The sequence below is a fragment of the Diachasma alloeum genome, unplaced genomic scaffold (genome assembly GCF_001412515.2).
Source record: "Diachasma alloeum isolate Michigan unplaced genomic scaffold, Dall2.0 Dall_scaffold_00210, whole genome shotgun sequence".
In the NCBI taxonomy this organism is placed as follows: domain Eukaryota; kingdom Metazoa; phylum Arthropoda; class Insecta; order Hymenoptera; family Braconidae; genus Diachasma; species Diachasma alloeum.
This window is the reverse complement of record NW_021680375.1, coordinates 1,021,962-1,045,459: the sequence shown is the minus strand read 5'-3', so window position 1 is coordinate 1,045,459 and position 23,498 is coordinate 1,021,962. Positions and strand designations below refer to the sequence as shown.

The window sequence follows — 23,498 nt, the reverse complement described above, 5'->3', positions numbered from 1 at the left end:
GGTCTCAGTGTCGAGAAAAAAAATGATGAAATTTGGAGGTTTTTGTAACCCCTCCAGCTATAACCTCCGAGGTTACCCCACTCTCAATTAGGGAAATTTCCATGGCACAGTTTCTGCCCCCGAAAAAAATCCTCATTTTGAGATTTCGAAGATCTTAAGGTGTCTCGTGTGAAATGTCAAAGTGAGGAAAAAAATTGGAAAATTCATGGGAGAAATGTCTGAGTATGCTGGATCATTGAGAATTTTTGCACATTTTTTTCAGGTCTCAGTCTCGAGAAAAAAAATAATGAAATTTGCATATTTTTGTAGCCCCGCCAGCTATAACCTCCGAGGTTACCCCACTCTCAATTGGGGAAATTTCCATGGCACCCAAAAAAATAATGAACTATTGAAGAAAAACTAGTGGGTGATAGATCAAATCTTTCTTGAGAACACGTATAAGTTTCAGATTTTTTTCCGATTTCATAAGAAAGTTATTTGAACAAATGATTCGGAAAATTATGAATTTCGGGGCAATTACGCCTTCACGCGCAGGCGCGTGTTTCGAATGTCATTGAGCATCATGAGAAAGGTATGGGTTGGACCATGGAACTGAGAGAGAGAAAACACTCGACAGGTTTACCAACTCGAGATGCATTTTAATATTATTTCAATAATTAGAAAAACATCCAATAAAAAAGTGGACAATTTTCTCGGATTTACTCAAAAATCGATAACTTCTCTTGCATTTTCTATAACACCGGATGAATTCCTTTCATTTTCCATTAAACCGGACAATTTTCTTCAATTGTTTTTGCAAAATGGAAAATTTTCTCATATTTTCCAGAAAATTACAGAATTTCAGGAAATTTCCTCTAAGCCAAACAATTTTCTTCCATATTTCATCCAAAAAATGCACAATTTTTCTCCAATTTTTAAACTTCAGATCGATAAATATTCTTCATTCTTCATACGAGGTTATTATTCTATGCTGAATATTCACATGAGACTCCATAAATGCTCTTTATTCAAAATTCGACACGTAGCCATCCCAAATACGTAGTTTAATTCAGTAGCGAAGTGCTAAAACCGTTCAAGTCGACTCATCTCCCAGTCGAGTTTTTGATGAATATCTCCGAATCTAAGAGAGATAGCGAAATGTTCGTACTTACATTTGTTGTAGCTCTCAATCGACTCTACAAAAAAGGTCATAACAACAAATTTGCTATCTCCCTTAGATTCCGAGATATTCATTGAAAACCGGCCAATATTCAAAATTGACTTGACCGCTTTCACCACTTCGCTACTGAATTATTCTTCTATTTTTCTCCACTTCATTTTATTCACTAAATGAATGAGTAAATCAAAACTGATTTTCAATAGTTTCATTATTTAGGCAAAAAGTTCCCGAAATTTCAGTGCAACTGGAAATTAATTTGATTAGTAAACGAGCATGGAGATTTTTCTATTCTTCGATCATCTCAACCTTTTAATTTACTCAGAAAGTAAATGATAATAATGGTCGATGTGTCATCATCCCAAATTGATTATGATTCCTCTGGACGAGTGCCTGTGCGTTTCGAGTCAGTTAAATTATTCTTAGTTGTCGCAGGTTCAACGTTTACCCCCGGAAAACAGTCCCTTAGCTCACAGAGGTGTCTGAACCACGTTTTATCTTTGGTGAATGATGATGCAAGAGAGCTGCAACAGTGTAGCAACGTCACACATTCTAGAGGCGTTGAGATGCTTCCGAGACGTTCACATAGACAAATACAATCATTTCAGTAGCAAGAGAATGTGATTACATTGCATTGAATCAACTTCTACGCCAGAAAAAATCATTTTAACTCAACTCTATACTTGAGTTATTTTTGTCTAGAGTAGAATAATAGAGAAAGTGGCAATACAAATTATTTCTCAGTTTAAGGCCCGGGTGTACTATTTTTCGAATGTTATCTGGATTTTTTTTATCTTTCGTAATCCAAAATTGTCAATTGAGTGGTACATCATGTAGAAATTCCCAAAAATTATGATAGAATGATGAAAAAAAATAGAAAAAATTCTGAACTTTTTCAAAGGGCGCTTTTAATTGAGATTCAAAATGAGTTGAAAAAAGTGGAAATTACAAATATCTGATTCGCTGTCGCAAATTATCTATTAGCTGTCATTTTCCATCGTGGATAACAAAACACTAACTCCTCATGGCAAGTGACAGCTAGGTATCTCAATTTTCAAAACAGTGGTATGTAGTCATCTGCCATTTTTATGTGATAAAAGTGTGATTAAAAAATTCTCCAAAATATTACAACTTTTTTCAAAGAGCCTTTTCCGTAATAAATGTCTGTGTGCAGTGTGGGAAAAGATTTACGAAATCAGTCTGCCCCCTGCATGATATTGGGTGACAGGCCGCCATTTGTCACCGTAAATCAGATACATTTTTCAATTTCTTGTTATTCAACTTATTCTGAATATAAAGTCAGTAGCGAAGCGGTAAAACGGTTCAAATCGATTTAGCTTTCAGCTGAGTTTTCGAGAAATATCTCCGAATCTAAGGGAGATAACGAAATTTTTGTAATAACCTTTTGTATAGAGTGAGTTGAGGGCTACAAAAAAGGTCGGGACAAAAATTTTGCCATCTGTCTTAGATTCCGAGATATTCATGGAAAACCGACCAATAGTGAAAATCGGCTTGAATCGTTTTCAATGAATATCTTCGAATCTAACGGAGATAACGAAATTTTTGTAATAACCTTTTCTGTAGCCCTCAAATTGTTCTACAAAAAAGGTCATTACGAAAATTTCGTTATCTCCCTTAGGTTCGGAGATATTCCTCGAAAAGGGAGATTAGGGCTAAATTGACTTGAATTGTTTTACCGCTTTGCTACTGAAACATGGATAGGGATGTGAGACATGGAATTCCTACGGCTTATATGGATATTCAAGAAAACTGTGAATTAATTATGAAGCTGAAACAAGCAGAATATTCTTCAGTGGAAAATTCAATTTAGAGGATATTTAAGTGTGGGAGAGTCAAATAATCATGTGTACAAGTGTTTTTTAAGCGCGAAAAAGTTTGTACATTACTTGAAAACATTTGTACCCCCCTACACTGAGAGAAAAACGACAAAGTTCTCAAACAAGTCTTACTTGTGCCAAGAAAATATTTTTTTGAAAATTATCAAAAAAGGATTTTTTTGGGCCAAACATGCAGGAGTGCGCCGAAATGAAACATTTTTGTCGCAAAAATAGATTTGGTAGTTGAAAAAAAACTGCATTCTCTGTAGACGCAAGAAATGTCACTTCTAGCACTACTCCTTCGTTATTCGATACTCCCATACGTATTTTGCTCCCGAAAAATCTTTGTTTTATGCGAAACAAGGGATAGTAGTTGTTCGTTTCGACTGTCTAATAATCACAGACAACAAATGAANGTCAGTAGCGAAGCGGTAAAACGGTTCAAATCGATTTAGCTTTCAGCTGAGTTTTCGAGAAATATCTCCGAATCTAAGGGAGATAACGAAATTTTTGTAATAACCTTTTGTATAGAGTGAGTNGTCATCCTGAAAGGCACCGTCTGGTGTGAATTATCCGCCTCCTGAGCCAAATATTTCGTTGCTGTCGAAAGCAGAACAATTATTCATGTTTGAGACTTTCAAATTCGAACCAAACAAATTCTTTTTTGGCAATTTTCAACTAGCGATTTTGTTGGCCCAAACAAGACTTGGTTGACAACGTGTTTGTTTTTCTCCCAGTATAGATTAGCCTAAGACAAATCTTCTGCTGTCGAATCTTTCGCTAGTTTCAACTTGATAATTAATTTTGAGCTCAATCGACTAGAAATTTAGGCACCTGAACGATTTTTAAGGCTTTGGCCCTTATTGGTANGTATAGAGTGAGTTGAGGGCTACAAAAAAGGTCGGGACAAAAATTTTGCCATCTGTCTTAGATTCCGAGATATTCATGGGGATTCTCGCTTGAGACACCGTAGCGTTCAGACGTATTTGTCAAGTGCTCTGTGCGGTATATAGTCAAATGGAGGTATTCCTCATTTTACATATCCGAGTGCGAATTAAATAAATACCATCAATTATANTTTCGGCTGTCTAATAATCACAGACAACAAATGAACCCTTAAATGAAACAATAATAATGATATGATAGCAATCTTGTAACTTGGGGATAAAATATTTGTTGATAAATTTTCCTCTGTATGAGATATTGTCATCCTGAAAGGCACCGTCTGGTGTGAATTATCCGCCTCCTGAGCCAAATATTTCGTTGCTGTCGAAAGCAGAACAATTATTCATGTTTGAGACTTTCAAATTCGAACCAAACAAATTCTTTTTTGGCAATTTTCAACTAGCGATTTTGTTGGCCCAAACAAGACTTGGTTGACAACGTGTTTGTTTTTCTCCCAGTATAGATTAGCCTAAGACAAATCTTCTGCTGTCGAATCTTTCGCTAGTTTCAACTTGATAATTAATTTTGAGCTCAATCGACTAGAAATTTAGGCACCTGAACGATTTTTAAGGCTTTGGCCCTTATTGGTACTTGAAAACACCTTGAAATTTCCCGGAGTTTGTTTGTCCTTCACTTCTCTGAGATTTCAGATTCTGAATTATTCAGATTCATGGTTACGAAATCCAGGAGATTTCCAATTTCACGACGGTCTCCCTTTCATTTATAATTATTTTATCTTGATAAAGATGAAATTACGTCCTTATGAGGAGTTGAACGACACTTTTTGTTAGCAATTTTTAACCGCCCCAGGACAGGGAATTCTCTGTAAAAAATCGTCGAAGTTTCAAGAATACTTACTAAATAGTGTAATAGTAATTTTTGTACTCACTCAGTACTTTTCTTTCCCAATGAAATAACAATTCACTACCGAAGCGATAAAACTATAAGTGGACTCAGCTTTTAGTTGAGTTTTCGAGGAATATCTCCGAATCTAAGGGAGATAGCGAAATTTTAGTCATGACCTTTTCGGTAGATGTTAATCAGCTTTACAAAAAAGGTTATGACGAAATTTTTACCATCTGCCTTAGATCCGGAGATATTCATTAAAAACTGACCAATAGACAAAATCGATTGAGTTGATTTTGACTAATGACCGGTTTTGAATGAATATCTCGGAATCTAAGAGAGACAGCAAAATTTTTCTCATGACCTTTTCTGAAGCCCTCAATTCGCACTATAAAAAATGTCATTACGAAAATTTCGTTATGTCTCTTAGATTTGAAGATACTGGACTATCAACATTACTATCATTATTGACGGCTGTATGAACCTGTAGGTTTCGCGCTTACGAATTGGCCCTTATGACCTTAAAGGTCCCTGGGGGCCGCAGGAGCACAAAGAAAGATCACCTCCGTTACCCCTCCTTGTAACATGAAATAGACTTAATCAAATAATCAAGTAAGGGAGTTTGACAAAAAAAAAAAAAAAAGACCATTTTACTGCTTCGCTACTGAATTTTTCCATTCCATAACAAGGAAAATCGATGGCAAAAAGCTGACGGTCGACCTCAATTCAATTTCTAATTCAGAACCATCATCCTCAATACAGTAAAAAATTGAATAATTGCCGACAGTGAAATCAATGAAGAAATTAATGAGATGACGATAATTATGTTGATCGATGAGTCTTGGATGATTGAAATGTGAGATAAACGTGGGGATAATGATTTCCACATGAATTTACCTGCATTCCACATAATCTGACACCCAGTGATGCCGAGGTGCTGGCTGCACACTTAGCAATCTGCTTACTGCGTTTTTCCGCTGATGCGTCATCTCCGTGCTGCCTCGTGCCCATCTTCAGGTCCAGTATGCACGGGTGAGTGTACCGTGATGTAATATTCTCCAGTAATAAAAAATCTGATTGAATTACAAGTCAAGGAAGTCCATCATTACTGTCAGTTATTAATGTTTAGTCATTGTTCTAGTCAGTCTGAGCAGGACTTCACGTTCAATTATCTAGAAAAACGACTGTTTGATGCAATTCAAGCAAAAAATAGTATATTTCGTAACGAGTGCAAAAAACATTTTTTCACGAGTTACGAACAATATTTGTCATCACAATGTGGCGGAAATTGAACTTGGACTTTTAGGCACGCGGAGCGTGCCAAAAAGTTCACTTTTCGTCACAGCGTGATGAAAAAATTTTATCATCAACTATTTTTTTCATTATTGGAAGAACTGATGAGAATAACAATTTTCCATTCAGTAGAATGGAAAATTATTGAGAAGTTTTGACGGGAGAAGATTTTCTCAATGGATTAATTGAAAAGAAAATAAAGCAGCAAAATCCGAAGTTCAGAGGAAGGCCCAGGGGGAGAACCAGCGGGGGAAAAAGGAAAATGTGATGCGAATTTCAATGGAATGGAAAAAGAAAAGTGTAATCGCCCTAATCTAATCAATTGAATTATAGATGAAATATTTCATATTACTTGAAAAGAGAACTGTGGATGAAATTAGGAAAAATTATTAATATTGTCGTCTCGATATAAGAAATATATGAAAAATCTTCGGGAGTTTCGAATGAGGAGAGAACATAAACTCAGCGATGTGTAAATCCAGCGAAAAAAAATCCAGATAACATTCGAAAGGTCGTACACCCGGGCCTTAAATTAAAAATTTGACTTTTTGCTAGGAAAATTTTACCAAAAGTCCTCACCAAGAAATTCGCATAATTAATACACCTGTCACATATAAATTCAAGAAAAAAAATATTGAAAAAATCTTCGATAAAAAGGATACATTGTTTATTCGATGCACTTGGCTCCAGATGATTTCCCGGCTTGAGTACGTCAGTCGTACTATTTTTTCTATGAATTTTCATCCTGAAAATACCCCAATAATCCATTAATCACCGATCCCCCAAGGAAATCTCCATAAAAATAATTATTTACAATTAAAATTACAAATGAATTTTACACGTATCATATTATACGCTCATCTTCTCGTTAGAAACTTTCAAACAATTTCGTAATTTCATAATTTATTATTTATCAATTAATGTAAAACAAAAAAGTCTGAACTTCTTCAATGAATTCAAAAAATGAATTTTCACATGATAAGTCAATTTGATTCGATTGATTCATCATCAACAGAGTTGCTCACCAATGAATCAAGAGAAAAAAACAAATCGATAACAAAAAAATACTGAAAGTTGATGAGAAAAATTTTGAAAATTCAGTAGATGATAGATGATTTAATGATGAACCAATGAACTTTGAAAAACTAATTTGAAAAAAAATATGAAATGAACTAAAAAAAAAATGAAGGAAAAACGCGACATTTTGTTGATTATCTTTGTCAGATTTATAAAATAATTTTTTTCATTTGTACCCAAGGGATATAAAGCGGCCGTTTTAATTGCCGGTAATCGCCATTGTCTGAACATCATCACTCTGGCCACCACGAGAGCCACCGGTCGTGTGCGTGATAGCAGTCGTGCCGGTCGGTGGATAAAACCTGTGCCCCTACTGCAAGTTGACGTTATTTTCCTATTTTTTTTACAGGTTTTTTGTGCATTTTTTTTTTTGCATTTTTAAATAAGAAAAAAGTTATAACCCGTAACACTGGGCTTGTAGCACGATTATTCATTGATAAATGCATAATAAGTTGATTGGTGATTAAATTAAATTAAATTGAAACAGAAACAAATGGATTAGACGTGGGGACTCGTGGAAATTTAGATTTTACCTGAGAACATCGTCGCGTTTACGCTTTGCTGAGGATTTCGCTGGCGTCTGAGGCTGGTGGGTTGGTGTGTCAGGGTCACGGAAACTTGGACTGTAACGTTTATCTACCTCGCCACCACTACTTGACGCTGAGATAACACCTGCAATTATTTTTTAAAATTATTGTTTCAATGAGGTAAAGTGGAAGTTCATTGAGGTGACGCAGGATAAAAAGTTTCTGGAATTTAGAATAGACTACTCGCTCCGCTCGCCAACCCCCATATGACTCTCATGACCCTTATTTTGACCCCCATAACGCTTATTTGGACCCTTATTCTGACCCTTGTGACCCTTAGTGTCTGACCCTCATGACCCTTATTTTACCCCCATGACTCTTACATAAACCCTTATTCTCCCCCTTGCGACCCTTAATCTGATCTTTGCGACCCATAATCTAACTCTCGTGACCCTTAATTTTGGGGTACCAAATTTTCGTCACCAAAAGTCGATTTAGATTTTTCTAACATAGAAAGAGCTCCATATGACCCTTATTTTAATCCACATGACCCTTACATAGACCCTTATGCTGACTCTTTTGACCTTTAATCTGATCCTTGTGACCTTTAATCTAACCCTTGTGACCTTTGGTGTCTGACCCTTAATTTTCGAGTACCAAATTTTCATCACCAAAAGTTGATTTGGATTTTTCTAATATAGAAAGGAATTAGTATATTCTATTACTAGTACGTAAAGTGTTAATAGTGCGCTCCGCGTGCGCAAAAACATTCGAAAATTCTCATAATTTCTATGTGAATTAAATTTTAATCAACGTCGATGGATAAGGCTCAACAATACTTGCATCAATGATTTTCAAATAACATGAATTCAAATTAAGAGTGCCAAGTGAATTTGGCGATGACCTTGAAAATTGACATTCACCAATAAAGTTATAATTTTTAAAATTAATAGTATTAGACAGATGGTGAACATCGGTGACAATTTTAAAATTTTATAACTTATGGATATCGAGAAATTAAATAAACAAAATCAGTCTTATACACGGCCTCTTATGGAGTTTTGATTAAATTGAACGTTTCAACCCCCTAGGAACTCAAGAAAAATTTGAAAAAATTTGAAGATATGGGGAATGATGTGTTCAATGTGATGGCGACAAAAAACAATGGGGTACTGGGGTGAATAAGAGAGATATTTCAACCCGCCGTACCCATTTGATCCCATGCTTTCTCGAGGTTCGTCACGCGAAATAGAGGATTTTCCGCATTTATTTTCTCGATTTCTAGTTTCGGTTGCGGGTTTGAAATTTCGTCGGATGGATGAATACATATTTCTCCAATGATGGAGGGAAAAAAAAATTTTTTTTGAATCTTTTTTCAAATTCACTTGGCACCCTTAAATCAGAAATTTGATCAAGAATTGTTTTCATAGCATTTTCTAAAACCATTCAATTTTCATAATATTCTAATCCAATTCATCATCTAATCCGATTCATCAAATGCTAAGCAGATTGAGGCGAATAATTGGATGAATCTGCATTCGTTCCATGTAAATTCGTCCCTCCAATTCCGTAAAAAGTCGTTGATATCACGTTTCCGGTTCTCTCAAATGATATCCTCAGCGTTTTAAGAGCTTTCCAAGCGTCAGGAGGACGCTTGAAAATGGCTTCACAGAGTAAATAATCATCTCATCACGGCTGCTTATTTATAAGCCCCATTCTCTTTGTCTGGAAAAGTCTCTTTATCTCGTGGAAGACAAAGGAGATCTCCTACGTCAGAATTTTTCTTTATTTATATCCATTCCTAATGGAATATAAATGACGTTCATTTGCCTCTTCCACTTTCTTGTATGAATTGCCCACACTAAACATTAATAACAATATTCTAAATATATACAGGGTGTCCCAAAACGCTTGAGGTATTTATGGCGTGGTCAGGGGAGGTCGAAAAAAAGAGATCCGATCAATTAGCCCCTCATGTATAGATATTCCAAATTTTTATTTTTTTCCTCATTGAAGTAGTTTTGAAGAATATTGCGAGCTAATAAAATACATTTGCAAGTCAGTACTTTTTTTAAAATAAATTTTTGAAAAATCACCTCTGAAAAAAAGGCGTTATCCCCTCTATTTCATTATTTCCAAAAAATTTTATCACCAATCGATAGTAAATTGTTTGAAGATTTTTGCGAGTTAAGAAAAAGTCGTCAATGCAATCCTATTATTGTGTAAATTAACAATTCCAATTTCAACTGAAAACCAGAGTTGATGACCAGAGTTTGTAACAGAGATGTCAGACAAGATATGAATGTTTTTTTGGGCTCAAACGAAAGGGCTGGTCGAGAAATGGCGTGCTAGGACCTCGAAAGATGGTGTTGAAGCAGGGGAGACTCCTAGACCCCAATGTTCTATACATACTCCTAGACCCCATTGTCCTCCTAGACAATGATGTCACAACTCTGCTTTTCAATTGAAAACAGATATCATCTTTAGAGACATTTGTCATGTTTAGAGGCTCTAGCACGTCATTTCTCGACCCGCTCTTTCATTTGAGCCCAAAAAAACATTCATATCTTGTCTGACATCTCTGCTACAAACTCTGGTCATCAACTCTGGTTTTCAGTTGAAATTGGAATTGTTAATTTACCCAATAATAGGAGTGCATTGACGATTTTTTCTTAACTCGCAAAAATCTTTAAACAATTTGCTACCGATTGGTGATAAAATTTTTTGGAAATAATGAAATAGGGGGGATAACGCCTTTTTTTCAGGGGTGATTTTTCAAAAATTTGTTTTAAAAAAAGTACTAACTAGCAAATGTTTTTTATTAGCTCGCAATTTTCTTCAAAACTACTTCAATGAGGAAAAAAATAAAAATTTGGAATATCTATACATGAGGGGCTAATTGATCGGATCTGAAAAAAAGTCAAGAAATTGATGATTTTTTAAATACATTTTTTGATTTTTTCAAAACTCCCATGCAAAATCCCAGATAGCCTAGGAGAATGGGTGAAACAGGAATTTTTCTAAAAAAGGCATTTTAACACGGGCTCTTATGGGAATTCGGAAAAAAAATATTGAAAATAGAAAAAAATCGCCATTTTCCTGAAATTTCGCATTTGGGTAGAGCTTTCATGGAGGAACATAAAAAAATAATCCAAGTGGCCTAGGAGAATTGTTTAGAAGGGATAATTAAAAAACTTATGAAAAATAGTCATGTGACGTACAAATTTTCCAACTACAAATGATTGTCACAAATCATTTGTAACCAAATTGTTGTCAAACCATCTATATAGTTGCATAATGACGGTCATAACTAATTTCCAATTTGTGACGGTCATGAATAAAACAAAATAGTTTCATCTATATGGATGGAAAAAAAACGTGATTTCCATTTCAAAATGCGGATTAGGCCAATACAAAAGGAATTCAACTGAAAATTGACCGAGAAAAAAATTAAGTTTTCATTTTTTCTTGACACGTCGCGACGGTCACAGGAGGGGGAGGGGGAATTGTGACAGCCGTCATAAACGCCACATGACCGTCATATGACGCATTTGCATCTCTAAACATAACAGCTGAGTGAATCAGTGCTGCCAACTTCTACCTCGAACTGCACGACGTCACTTTTTCTATCCATATTAATTATTTTCCAATTATCCAAAAGACAAGCTAGAAAAATAAGGCTTGAAATATGTGAGAAAAAAGCGAGAAGTTATTAAAAAAATATTTCGAACACAAAAATGGTCGAAATAGATGGAAAATTTGTAATTGAAAAATCGTTTTTTTTGTCCAGCGATTGGTTTTCTGCGAGAGAACAATAGACTCCCCTCCGTCTCACCTCCTACATGCCCACCCCGGCATAAATACCTTAAAACAATTACGGACTCAACTCGCCAGTTATTTTCCCCTAAACCCAATAGTTCCAGAAATCCTGCAAAAATGTCTCTTTCATCGCTTCACCGTAGAATCAAGAGACTAATTAAACGCGGGGAATTGATTATATCAGAATCGTGATTACAACTGAGATTATTTTATCACCTACGATAATGTTCAAGCACTTGTCTAGGAAGACAATCAACAAAGTCCAAACGACTGACTGATAAACAAACAAGAAGAAACTCCAAAATAAATTTACCGAGATGACTGTGTCTCTTGCTTGTTAGTTGCTACTATGAAACAGCGATAATAACTACTCAAACAAAACTATCACTTCAGAAATTACATCATCCAACGGTGTAAGTTTCCGTGGTGTGATCGAGGGAGATTTCATGTGGCAATCAATTTCGTAAGCAACTGATGTAGAGTAGGAGATGGTGCCATCGAAACTTTACTGTGTATTATTTCGTAAATATCTTCGGAACTATTGGGTTTATTGAAAAACGTCTGAGAACATTTTTTGTAGCCGAGGAATTTCCGAACGAAAAAGGTTTTTTGACATTTTCTGCTAAAACCAATCCTTATCGAGATAATAGCGCAATTAATCGGAAGAATATCGCCCCCTAGATAGTCGCAGAATAATCAGTAAATGTTTGGTTCTTTCAATTTATCGAAGAACTATTACAGCTGATAACATTAATCGTCACCAGACGATGTCACAGGGAGTGATAACGATCGTATAAACATACTCTCGATAAATGCCATATCAAAATAAAAATATTCCTACCTGCAAGTAGAAAAAGACAAAACGTGTGTTGAGTTTTTTTAATGAGAGGAAAAACTATTGAGCTTTCCGCGTGTCTTGTCAATTTAAATAATTATTCAATTATCTCGATGATGAGTTGAGGAATATTTTTGGTGGAGCATAAAATTCTCTATAGAAGGTGAATCTTTAGTTTTTTGATGGAAATATTTCTGTCTGCAAAAACGATCCTCTCAGAATTTTTTGTACATCCATTCATTCTTTCTTTCTTAACCCGAAATTCGTCACCCTACGAGAGAAGCCCCGCCGCGCGTCGTTTTTCTTTAATTACAATTGTCTGACTAACCGAAAAAATTGAAAAAAAAAATTGACTTGGTCAATTGAAGTGTCTAAAAAATTATAGTTGTTTTTAGAACAAGATATTACCAAAAATTCCTAAAGAAAACAAATCATTTCGAACAAATGAATTATTTTTTCCCGTGTTAATAGTATCTTATGTCATAATGCTTCTATCGCCGTGTGACATACGATATTTTATGTCGTTGGGCCCGAAAACCGCGATCTAACCGAGCGAAGCGAGGCCTCAGATCGCGGCCTAGTTCGCGGTTTATCGGGCCTAATGACATGAATGAATTTGCCCATAACGCGACGTTGCCAGAAACTCGCTAGACGCGCCCGGGCAGTGGAGAGTGAATTCGGCAACGTTAAAGACTAAATAAAGCGCGGTGAGCCCCGCGCAGGTGACCAAATTGCAGGGACGCGTTTGATGACCAGACTGTATTCCTAAATTCTCCAGAATCCATACCCATACTAACTGCGGGCGTGAACAGACATGAAAAATTCTGATTTAGGGGTCAAATGAAAGATCATAACATCTCACATGTCGGTAATTATGTCTCAGAGAGGAATAATGATGATCAGTATCTAATAATGAGGACATACCGCACCTCCCTTTTCCTGTTCCAAATCACCGTATGACGAGCAAATCTCCCAATATGGCGGCTGGATCCCACTCTCGAAATAAACACTAATTATAATTCCGACGTAAACAGCACCCACACGAGACTTAATTTCCGGAATGTGGAAGATTACGGCCTTTCGGCTGACCACAAGATCGTGATTATTTTATACCCGTTTACGGGTATAATGGACATGGATTCTGAGGACTTCTGAGGAATTTAGGGATAAAAATTTTAAAAAATACGGTGAGGACAGGTCTTAACCCTTGATCACTCGCGCTCGGCCGCCAGCCTTCATCCGTCGCACGGTTAACGCAGCGCCGCTGGGTTAAACCGAGCACGCTGTTGCCACCTTGGCGCTTACCGCTATGCGCTCATTTCCAGTGTGGCAGCAAATATAGCAACACTGCCGCTCGAGGGATCGACAGGGACTCACACGCACCGGGCGACGCCGCGCCGCTTTTCCGTCCGTTCGACATTGATTTTCGTTTTTTACCTAAACAAATTTCCCGAGAAAAAGACGAACGACGCCAACGCTTAATAAAAAGATTGAACTAGGAACTCTGATTTTTTCAGAATTTTTAAGCGTCGAGGAAAACCCTAAAATATAAAAAAAAGAAAACGTGCGGCACCACGCTCATTGGACGAGTGATCAAGGGTTAATTGGTTTCACAAAAATGAAAAGTATACTAGAAGAATGTGTGAATGAAAAAGATATTGCAATTAGTGCGGAGGAATTCCGATGAAGCGCTTTCTCCCGAGCCATTCGTAGAATAATCAGTGAATTTTTGGTTCTTTCAATTTATCGAAGAACTATTACAGCTGATAACATAAATCGTCACCAGACGATTTCCCAGAGAGTGATAATGATCGTACAAACATACTCTCGATAAATGTCACATCAAAATAAAAATATTCCTATCTGCAAGTCCAAAACGACACAAAACGCGTGATGAATTTTTTAACCAGAGGAAAAAAAATATTGACTTTTTTTTATCGAGAAAATAATTATCTCAAGGCTGAACAGAGTAACACGATGACGTTGAGTCGATTGAGTATCGATTTCGAGTAATGAATTCGCTCTTGACACATGTACTCATATATTCTTGTTTAATTGACTGGCACATGTTGAATACGTGGACTAAATCAATGGAGGAGTGATAATCAATTATTTCATTGGACTCAATTATTTCCCCCATCGTTTCTTATTTTTCTGTCGTTGCATTTGCGTCAGCAATGACGCGAAACAATGTAAAGAGATTCAGAGATAAAGATTGAATTCTTCGGGACGACTGGGGGGCTGCAGCCCCTGCTCAACAAGCCATTTCACGAATGAGATATCGCTGTGTCGCCAGATATTTAAAATAAGAATTCATTATTATAGACTAAATATTAGAGACACCAAGTCTTTTGGGAAATATGGCGTTGTGGAGAGAATGTTGTTTTTAGGGTATGCCCGAGTGAAGTCTGAAATGAAAAGTATTTACGTTGTGTGGCAGTTTTATTACGATCGTGTTTGGTTTGTAACGGTTCTTGGGTGAATGAATGACGGTAGCCTGTGTGACGAACACTGAGGCCATTTTTTGGAACAAAGGGTGTATTGGTTGAGAATGAGTGCGAGTGAGAAAGTTTTTTTGGAATTGAGAAGAAAAAGTGTTTGCCCGAATGAGAGAACAAAGAGTGAGTCAGTCCTTGCGATCGGATAGATGTCGCGTGAAGATGTAGACTAACTCAACTCCCATAACAATGATTTTTTTGAAATTCGATGTTAACTCAAATATACGTTCATTTATTCCATTAAATAAATATCCTGTGTCCTCATGATTGTGGTCCTACATTTATAAATGGGCCCGGTGGCTTGGCACAGTGGGTAAGTTCGTTGCATCACATGCAAAAGGTTCCGAGTTCAAATCCCGGCCGGGTAGAATGGTGCGATCTAACCATTTAAAGTCTTTGATCATCATCACAATATCCTATTTTACTAAAGATGAGAGAAACTTGAAGTTGTTTTATACCGAAATATCTCGAAACTGCCTGACCGCTAATCTTTAATTCTGATTGGTCAATATGTGACACGAAGCTATTCACAAAAAAAACACGCGGCATTTTCAAATTCTTCAGTGGTAAATTTTTTTTTTCACATCATATGTATATATATAATGTATATATTTCACATGTGTATATATATATATATCATCGGTGAAATTAATAAATTCTGTCCTTTTATGGAGACCGATTATTAAAAAAAATTGGAGATAATTAATTGAAAATGAAAAATTCTTTATAGATTCTTTTACTCTACTTGGCTGTTCACTTCAATCATTAGTCGAATTCTCTTTGATTCATTGTCAATATTTATAAGGTATTCATGAGAAAATGAAATTCAATGAATTCCATTTCTTCATTTCAACAAATGAATAGATCAGCGCGCGCGAGAGCGCGCGCATAGATCTTGTACCCTAAATGTGTCGAAGCGATGTAAAATAACGATAAAAAAAAAATTATAAATGGAAATTGGTCATTCAATTTTTTTGCTAATTGATTTTTGCCCGAAATAGTATCTTATGGCATCAGGCGCCTTCGGCTCGGATTATAAACCCACATTCGTCAGATAATACTTTTATCGCCGTGTGACATACGATATTTTAGGTCGTTGGGCCCGAAAACCGCGATCTAACCGAGCGAAGCGAGGTTAAAATCGCGGTATATCGGGCCCAATGACATAAAAAAATATCTCGGTAATTATTGCTGTGAAATAATACTAAAAAATACCTCTTCATAACTGAAAAAAATTCCAATGAAAAAAGGCTCGATGCTTTTTCCTAGGACGGGATATTCAAATAGTAAATGAAGTAGATTATCATTTTTTCGTATTTACCTTTGAACTTTGGAACGAACATTTGTATATCCTGAGGAATGTTTAGGTAAAAATCGAGTTCCCGACGATTTAAAGGTTTACAAATAGTGCTTTGATTGAGCAGCAACAGTCTCGTGTGTCCTCCAACCTGAAACACAAATTGCATCATCAATTTCAATAACAAAATCGATGAAAAAGTGAGTAAAACGAAGAACTCGCTCTATCATAAATAAAAATGAATGGAAAATTCCAGCGATTCTATCTTCATTCCATCTTCATTTCCTAGAACATAATGAATGTTTTAACGTAGTACAATTCATCATCTCGTTGCAAAGTTTCCGCAGGATACTGACGACCACCGAGATCATGAAAATTCCGCAATATTCATTACGATTTATGAATAAAATGGAAAATAAATAAATCAGCGTAAATAAGAAAACCGATCATTAAAAATAAACCTTGAGTTCTTTTCAAAGAATTTCTCAATGACATTAAGAGATCAAAAGAAGACTACTTCATCCTTCACCTCTTTCACGTGTAACAATTCATTTCCTTCGGTATTTGACTCCATAAAATCACCAGCGTACGATAAAAGGAAGTTTATAGTCCTTTGTAAAATCGTCACAACCGCAAAGCAATATAATAAATAAAAAAAGTCTTTATTGGTTTAGAGTTAAAACTTTCAACGCATTTCCCAATGTTTCAAAGCCCAATAAAACAATTTTTTGTTTCATTTTACGGTTGAAAAACCACTGAATCATGACAAACCCAAGATCATCGTTTTTATGCAGCTCCAATGAAACAATCGAATGTTTCCGATTCTGCAAATCAGGGAAACGATTCAAGTCAACTCGACTATTGATCGGTTTTCAATTAATATCTCGGAATCTAAGGCAGATAGCAAAATTTTTATCATGAACTTTTTTGTAGCACTCAACTCACTCTACACAAAAGGTTATTACGAATGTTTCGTTATCTCTGTTAGATTCGGAGATATTCCTCAAAAACCCAGCTAAGGGCTAATTCTCGATAAAGGCTAGTTCTAAATGATTATCTCGGAATCTAAGGCAGATAGCAAAATTTTTGTCATGACCTTTTTTGTAGAGCGGATTGAGTTCTACAAAAAAGGTCATTACAAGAATTGTGCTATCTCCCTTAGATTCGGAGATATTTCTTGAAAACTCAGCTAAAAGCTAAATCGACTTGAATATTTTACCACTTCACTATCGAAATTGTTAAAGTAAGAATTCTAGAGCAGCCTTAAACTTGCCAGGAGTGAAGGTCACTGGATGTTTTATCCGCTGGCACTGCGGGAGAATAAAAATTACTCGTGATATTTAAACGCACAAATGCCAAGGATACAACGCACATCGTTTAATAATTCTATCATCGAACTGTAACTTTGTTTACGCCTGGCTCCTTGAGCTAGTGGAGTCTCTGCCCTGTCTACGTTGTTGAAAGGTGCTCTGGACCAAGTGTAAAAGATACTTGGACATTCTTAAGGGGTCTCCGCAGTACTTTTGGGTAAAATATGACAATGTGCTTGCGAATTAAATATATCATATAGTAATCGAAAATGTTAACAAGGTATTTGTAAAAGCAATTCTAACTACTTTTATGGTTTCGTTCGTGTTTAATTAATTATTCAAATTGCGCCTTATACACAACCTTTATGGACGCTACTTTGTTCCCTACCCCTCACACTGTTGACAATGTGCTAGCCAGCAAAGGAAGCTAAATTGTTCTATATTAAGCCCTAAACAATATGGGCGCGAAGTCCCATTGGGTTTTATCGTTGATTTGTTCAATAAATTAATGATAAAAATACTTTGGCGATGTCTGTCATTATCCAACATACGCCATGTTTGATGTCCCGTCTCTCTCGAAACTAACCTCACTAACTTGACTATTTCACACTCCACTCACCCGCGCGCCCATCGCAACTGCGGAGACCGGAACGGAATCTCTGCGTTTATATGAATCTTTAGAATTGAGTTTTCTCCTGCAATTATTATTTTTTATTCATTAAACTACTTCATTGACTCAACAATGCGATAATCGAGTCGATAAAGTAATTTCATAGATAGAAATTAATAATTGTAGGAGAAAACACAATTCTAAGATTTGATGTAGACAAAGGGGTTCCGTCTCCCCTTAAGGTGTTTCGTGTGCAGATCACCGGGGGGTGAAACGAAAGGGAAGTCTTATTGTTCCCTGATTCAGTCACTGAGCACGAAATTTTCCAATTTTCAAGTAACTATTCAAGTGTGCATTTGAATATTGATTTTATTTATCAGATTGATTGATTTTATTCTCATCACCTACGAATTTCGAATGAAATTGGAGAAAATTGTGCATTTTTTGGATGAAAAATAGAGGAAAATTGTTCGTTTTAGAGAAAATTTGCTGACAATCTGTAATTTTCTGGGAAATGGGAGAAAATTGTCCATTTTGCAAAAACAATTGAAGAAAATTGTCCAGTTTAACAGAGAATGAAAAGAATTTGTCCGGTGTTATAGAAAATGCAAGAAAAGTTATCGATTTTTGAGTAAATCCGAGAAAATTGTCCATTTTTTTTATTGGATGTTTTTCTAATTATTGAAATAATATTAAAATGCGTCTCGAGTTGGTAAACCTGATGAGTGTTTTCTCTCTCTCAGTTCCATGGTCCAACCCATGCCTTTCCCATGATGCTCACTGACATTCGAATCACGCGCCTGCGCGTGAGGGCGTAATTGCCCCGAAACTCATAATTTTCCGAATCATTTGTTCAAATAACTTTCTTATGAAATCGGAAAAAAATCTGAAACTTATACGTGTTCTCAAGAAAGATTTGATTTATCACCCACTAGTTTTTCCGCAATAGTTTATTACTTTTTTGGGTGCCATGGCAATTTGCCTAATTGAGAGTGGGGTAACCTCGGAGGTTATAGCTGGAGGGGTTACAAAAACATCCAAATTTCATTATTTTTTTTCTTGAGACTGAGATGTGAAAAAAACGCGCAAAAATTCTCAATGATTCTGGGTACTCAGACATTTCTCCCACGAATTTTCCTTTTTTTTTTCATTATTTTCAATTTTTACACGAGACACCTTAAATTTGCGCGATGGCAAAGCTTCCATTCTTTAGCAAAACGAACAAGTTATCGAACAAGTCTTGCTTGGGCTAAAAAAATTCACCCATCCACCGCTAACTAAAAATATTTCTTGAATGAAATATTTTCTGATTTCTTTTCAAAAAACAAAAAAAATCAACAAAAATCGACAAAATAATTCCCAACGCTGGAAGTAAACCGAAACTCTCACGAAACTTTTGTCCCGCCGTTTCAGTCGGGCTTTATGGTAATTGGAGGGGATTGGAGGACACGGGAGAATTATTCGGATTATTTTCAGTGGCGTGCACTGGGGTCTCTGGGCATTCGGGACGGTGACCCACATCTTTGATTTAATTTTGTTTTGTGGACGAGTGAATGAGAATAAAAAGATTGGAAAAACTCATCTTATTCTCGATGGCGAGGATTTTTTCAGAGGACAGAAGCGATTTTTCCCTTCATTTTCTTTCGGATTTTCATTACTCGAGATTTTAAATGCGCTCGACTGACAATGAGCGCATGAGGATCTTTTAACGTTTGAACTTGGAGATGATGGAGGGAATGACCCTATTCCTATTTACTAAAGATGAATTCACTAAAGATGAAAGAAACGTGAAGTTATTTTATATCGAAATATCTCGAAATTGCCTGACCGCTAATCCTTAATTCTGATTGGTCAATATATGACACGAAGTTATTCACAAAAAAAACACGTGGCATTTTCAAATTCTTCAGTGACATAATTTCAAATTCTTCAGTGGTAAATTTTTTTTTCACGTCATCTATATATAATATATATATTTCACATGTATATATATCATCGGTGAAATTAATAAATTCTGTCCGTTTATGGAGACCGATTATTTAAAAAAATTGAAGATAATTAATTGAAAATGACAAATTCTTTATAGATTCTTTTACTCTACTTCGCTATTCACTTCAATCATTAGTCGAATTTTCTTTGATTCATTATCAATATTTATAAGGTATTCATGAGAAAATGAAATTCAATGAATTCCATTTCTTCAGTTCAACAAATGAATAGATCAGCGCGCGCGCATAGATTTTGAGAACTGAAAGTGACACAGAATGATCCATTACTTTTGCTCTAGCCGCAAAAAATTGATATTTTAGACTCGTACCTCGTGAAGATGCATGAGTTTGCTATTCAAATGGCATTGAGAAAAACCAATGGCACTTCTTATCTATTTGCCATTGAATTCCCGCGGTGAGGAACGAATAAAAATCCATACAATTTTTTTCTCAATTTGATAAAAGCAGAAATAAAAAACGTTAATGAAATGAAATTAATGAAATCTATGATTGTTTTGTCTAAGTTTTATCGGGGAGATGAATTAGAAGGAAATTTCCACTCAATTAAAAGCCACAATGGACGGATTTCTGAGAAATTCCTTCGAAGTTTTTTCAAAGTTAATTTTTTTTTCGACTGCATCAACTGCTCAAATAAAATGCCTGGGACAATAATAATAACTTTACGTGAATTTTGTCCATAAATTACTGAATCACAATTTCGAACTTTTTTCGTGTTCTTTCTTCCAGGAAAAAATTGGCAAACGGCCTTAACTGAAATTAATGTAACATTTTATCATTTGATAATGAACTCAAAGCAACAGTTGATCAATAAAAAAATTCATAGATTTCTTTTCTGAATTAAAAAAATTGAAAGAACATGAGGAAAATTGACGTGTTTTTGCTTCTCCCTTTCTTTCAGAGAAAAGAATTCGAAAAAATTGATTCCAAAACAATGGATCAATAAAAATTCATATAATTTTTTTTTAATAACAAAAATGCAAAGAATACGAGAAAAATTTAAGTTTTTTCAACTGCATCAACGACTCAAACGAACTGCATGTGATTTATCATAATTTCATGTAAATTTGAATTCTCAACTACCAAATCAGAATGTATGATTCATTATTTTATATTTCTCCAGAATAAAATAGTCCCATTGAATTACTTCGAATAGAATTGAATAAGATTTCTTAAATTTTAGATGAATTTTAGATTTCAATAAATTTTAGAATAAGATTTAATAAAATTTAATAAGAAATTTAAACGATTAATCTTCACTCTTCTCCATTTCCTTTACAGAAAATAATCCGGAAAACTTGATTCCAAAACAGTGGATCAATACAAATTCATAGAATTTTATTTCTGAATAAAAAAACTGAAAAGAACATAAGAAATAAAATTTAATAAGATTTCTTATCGCGTGAGAATGACTTTAAATCCCCAATCTCTAATCTCCATTCTTCTCCATTTCTTTCAGAGCAAACAATAAAAAAAAATCAAAAACATGAGCATTTTTTCAAGAAAGTGCTGATAAAAGGAATTGAAACACATATTGTTTTGTTATCTGCAACCGCAATGGAACTGCGATAACAAATCCCCTACTGTTGAGCACTGAAATGACGACACTATGAAGAGCTTTAGTGTTTATTGCCACTAAAAGTATCGCGGATGCTAGTTATCACGAAAAAATGTGTCACTCGCATCGTCAGTCGTGTGTTTAACGTAGAAAATTCGACGGTTGCATCATAAATCACGCGCCCAGTGATAAAACTATCTGCGGCGGCATTTATGAATATTTCAGACAATTATTATTTGGGCCAATGACTATGCGCTTAACTGGGATTCGTCAGATGGAGCTATTCGTCCGAGCAATCAAAACAAAAAAGAAATAAAAATGAATACCCTTTGGCCAAAAAAAAGATTAAAGAAAAATGAAACACTCAACTTCTTCTATCTCCCTAAATCGTAAAGATTTTTAAAATGTTTTCTAACGGTTCAATATCGAGATTCAAATTCAAACCTGCAAAGTTTAAAAAATAAAATCATTGTAAAATGTCCGAAAACTCAGAGTCGAATATTTAAAAAAATGTTTAACCAATGTTTAAAAAAGTAATACTTCTGGGCAAAAGGTAATTTTAATGGCGCTGAATATTCATGATTTTGTTCAAATTGTTCTCGTACAATTTAATTGACAAATTTGATGATTGGTAAATGTGTTTTTTATCATGCGATTGCGATTTTAAGAGATTTATTCAGGAAATACTTGGAATCAAAATGATTTGTGAAATCTTCCTCCCATTCTTCGTTATTTAAGGCAATTCAATTGTTAAAAGCCCTGGGAACATTAATTTAACATTCACTAAAATAAATCTCAAAATAATTGCCATAATTCCTTAAGGATGTTTAGCCAGTGTCGGGAAATTGTCGGTAAATGTGTTTTTTTTTATGGTCATGGAAAATTCTGTAATTTTTTCGGCGGACAGCAGAACATATAAAACTAACTTTTCTAGCGTTAAAAAAAATTATCGCAAGTCTCGGCAAAATGAATAAACTAATTTTACCTTATACACGGGCTTTTATCAAATTTATGTTCAAATTGATAATCCACCTACTAGAAGACTCTAAAAATAGAGATAAAAATGGAAGGTAATGTGTAGTAAAATCATACTGAATCCAATAGCCAGAGAAAAATCTGAGGTACCCGGGCAAAAAGAGGAAATATTTGAGTGATTTTATCCCATATAAGTGCATGTTAACGCATGCATTTGGTGCACTTTGTCTTTTTCATTTTTAAATAATGAACTTGGGTTGGTGGATTGAAATTTCTATAAAAGTGAAGCGAATATCTTGATCTCTCAGTTTAAAAAAAATCAATGTTTTCAAAGTACTTGCGATTTTGGATAAACATCCTTAATTCCCAACTAACTTCGTTTTCCTTATTTTTTTTATTCCTCTTTTCGTCGTTCACTGTTTATTGTTTATCGTTTTATTGTTTCGAATGACTCTCAGTGTCTCAAACGCAGTCCGTGACACGCGGGAGCTGATAGCAATTTTGATTTCTGACTGCATAAAGATATTCAGCATTTCTGCTTCAAGGTTTCGCCGTTTTTAAGGCGATTGCGATTTTAAGGGTTTTATTCAGGAAATACTTGGAATCAAAATGATTTGTCAAGTCTTCCTCCCATTGTTCTTCATTATTTAAGGCAATTCAATTGTCAAAAGCCTTCGGAACATTAATTTAACATTCACTAAAATAAATCTTAAAATAATTGCCATAATTCGTCGTTCACTGTTTATTGTTTATCGTTTTATTGTTTCGAATGACTCTCAGTGTCTCAAACGCAGTCCGTGACACGCGGGAGCTGATAGCAATTTTGATTTCTGACTGCATAAAGATATTCAGCATTTCTGCTTCAAGGTTTCGCCGTTTTTAAGGCGATTGCGATTTTAAGGGTTTTA

At 35.3% G+C, this 23,498-nt stretch overlaps 1 protein-coding gene across 1 annotated transcript in view; it reads right to left on the bottom strand.

Moving 5' to 3' along the window:
- Window positions 1-23,498, bottom strand: part of LOC107036567 — a 45,730-nt gene that overhangs the window by 16,326 nt on the left and 5,906 nt on the right. The window contains exons 2-5 of the mRNA XM_015254605.1: window positions 16,156-16,282; window positions 7,689-7,827; window positions 6,741-6,823; window positions 5,683-5,858 (exon numbers count right to left, since the gene is read on the bottom strand). Of these exons, the coding sequence (XP_015110091.1) occupies window positions 5,683-5,858; window positions 6,741-6,823; window positions 7,689-7,827; window positions 16,156-16,282 (525 nt within the window). The remainder of the gene's footprint in view (window positions 1-5,682; window positions 5,859-6,740; window positions 6,824-7,688; window positions 7,828-16,155; window positions 16,283-23,498) is intronic.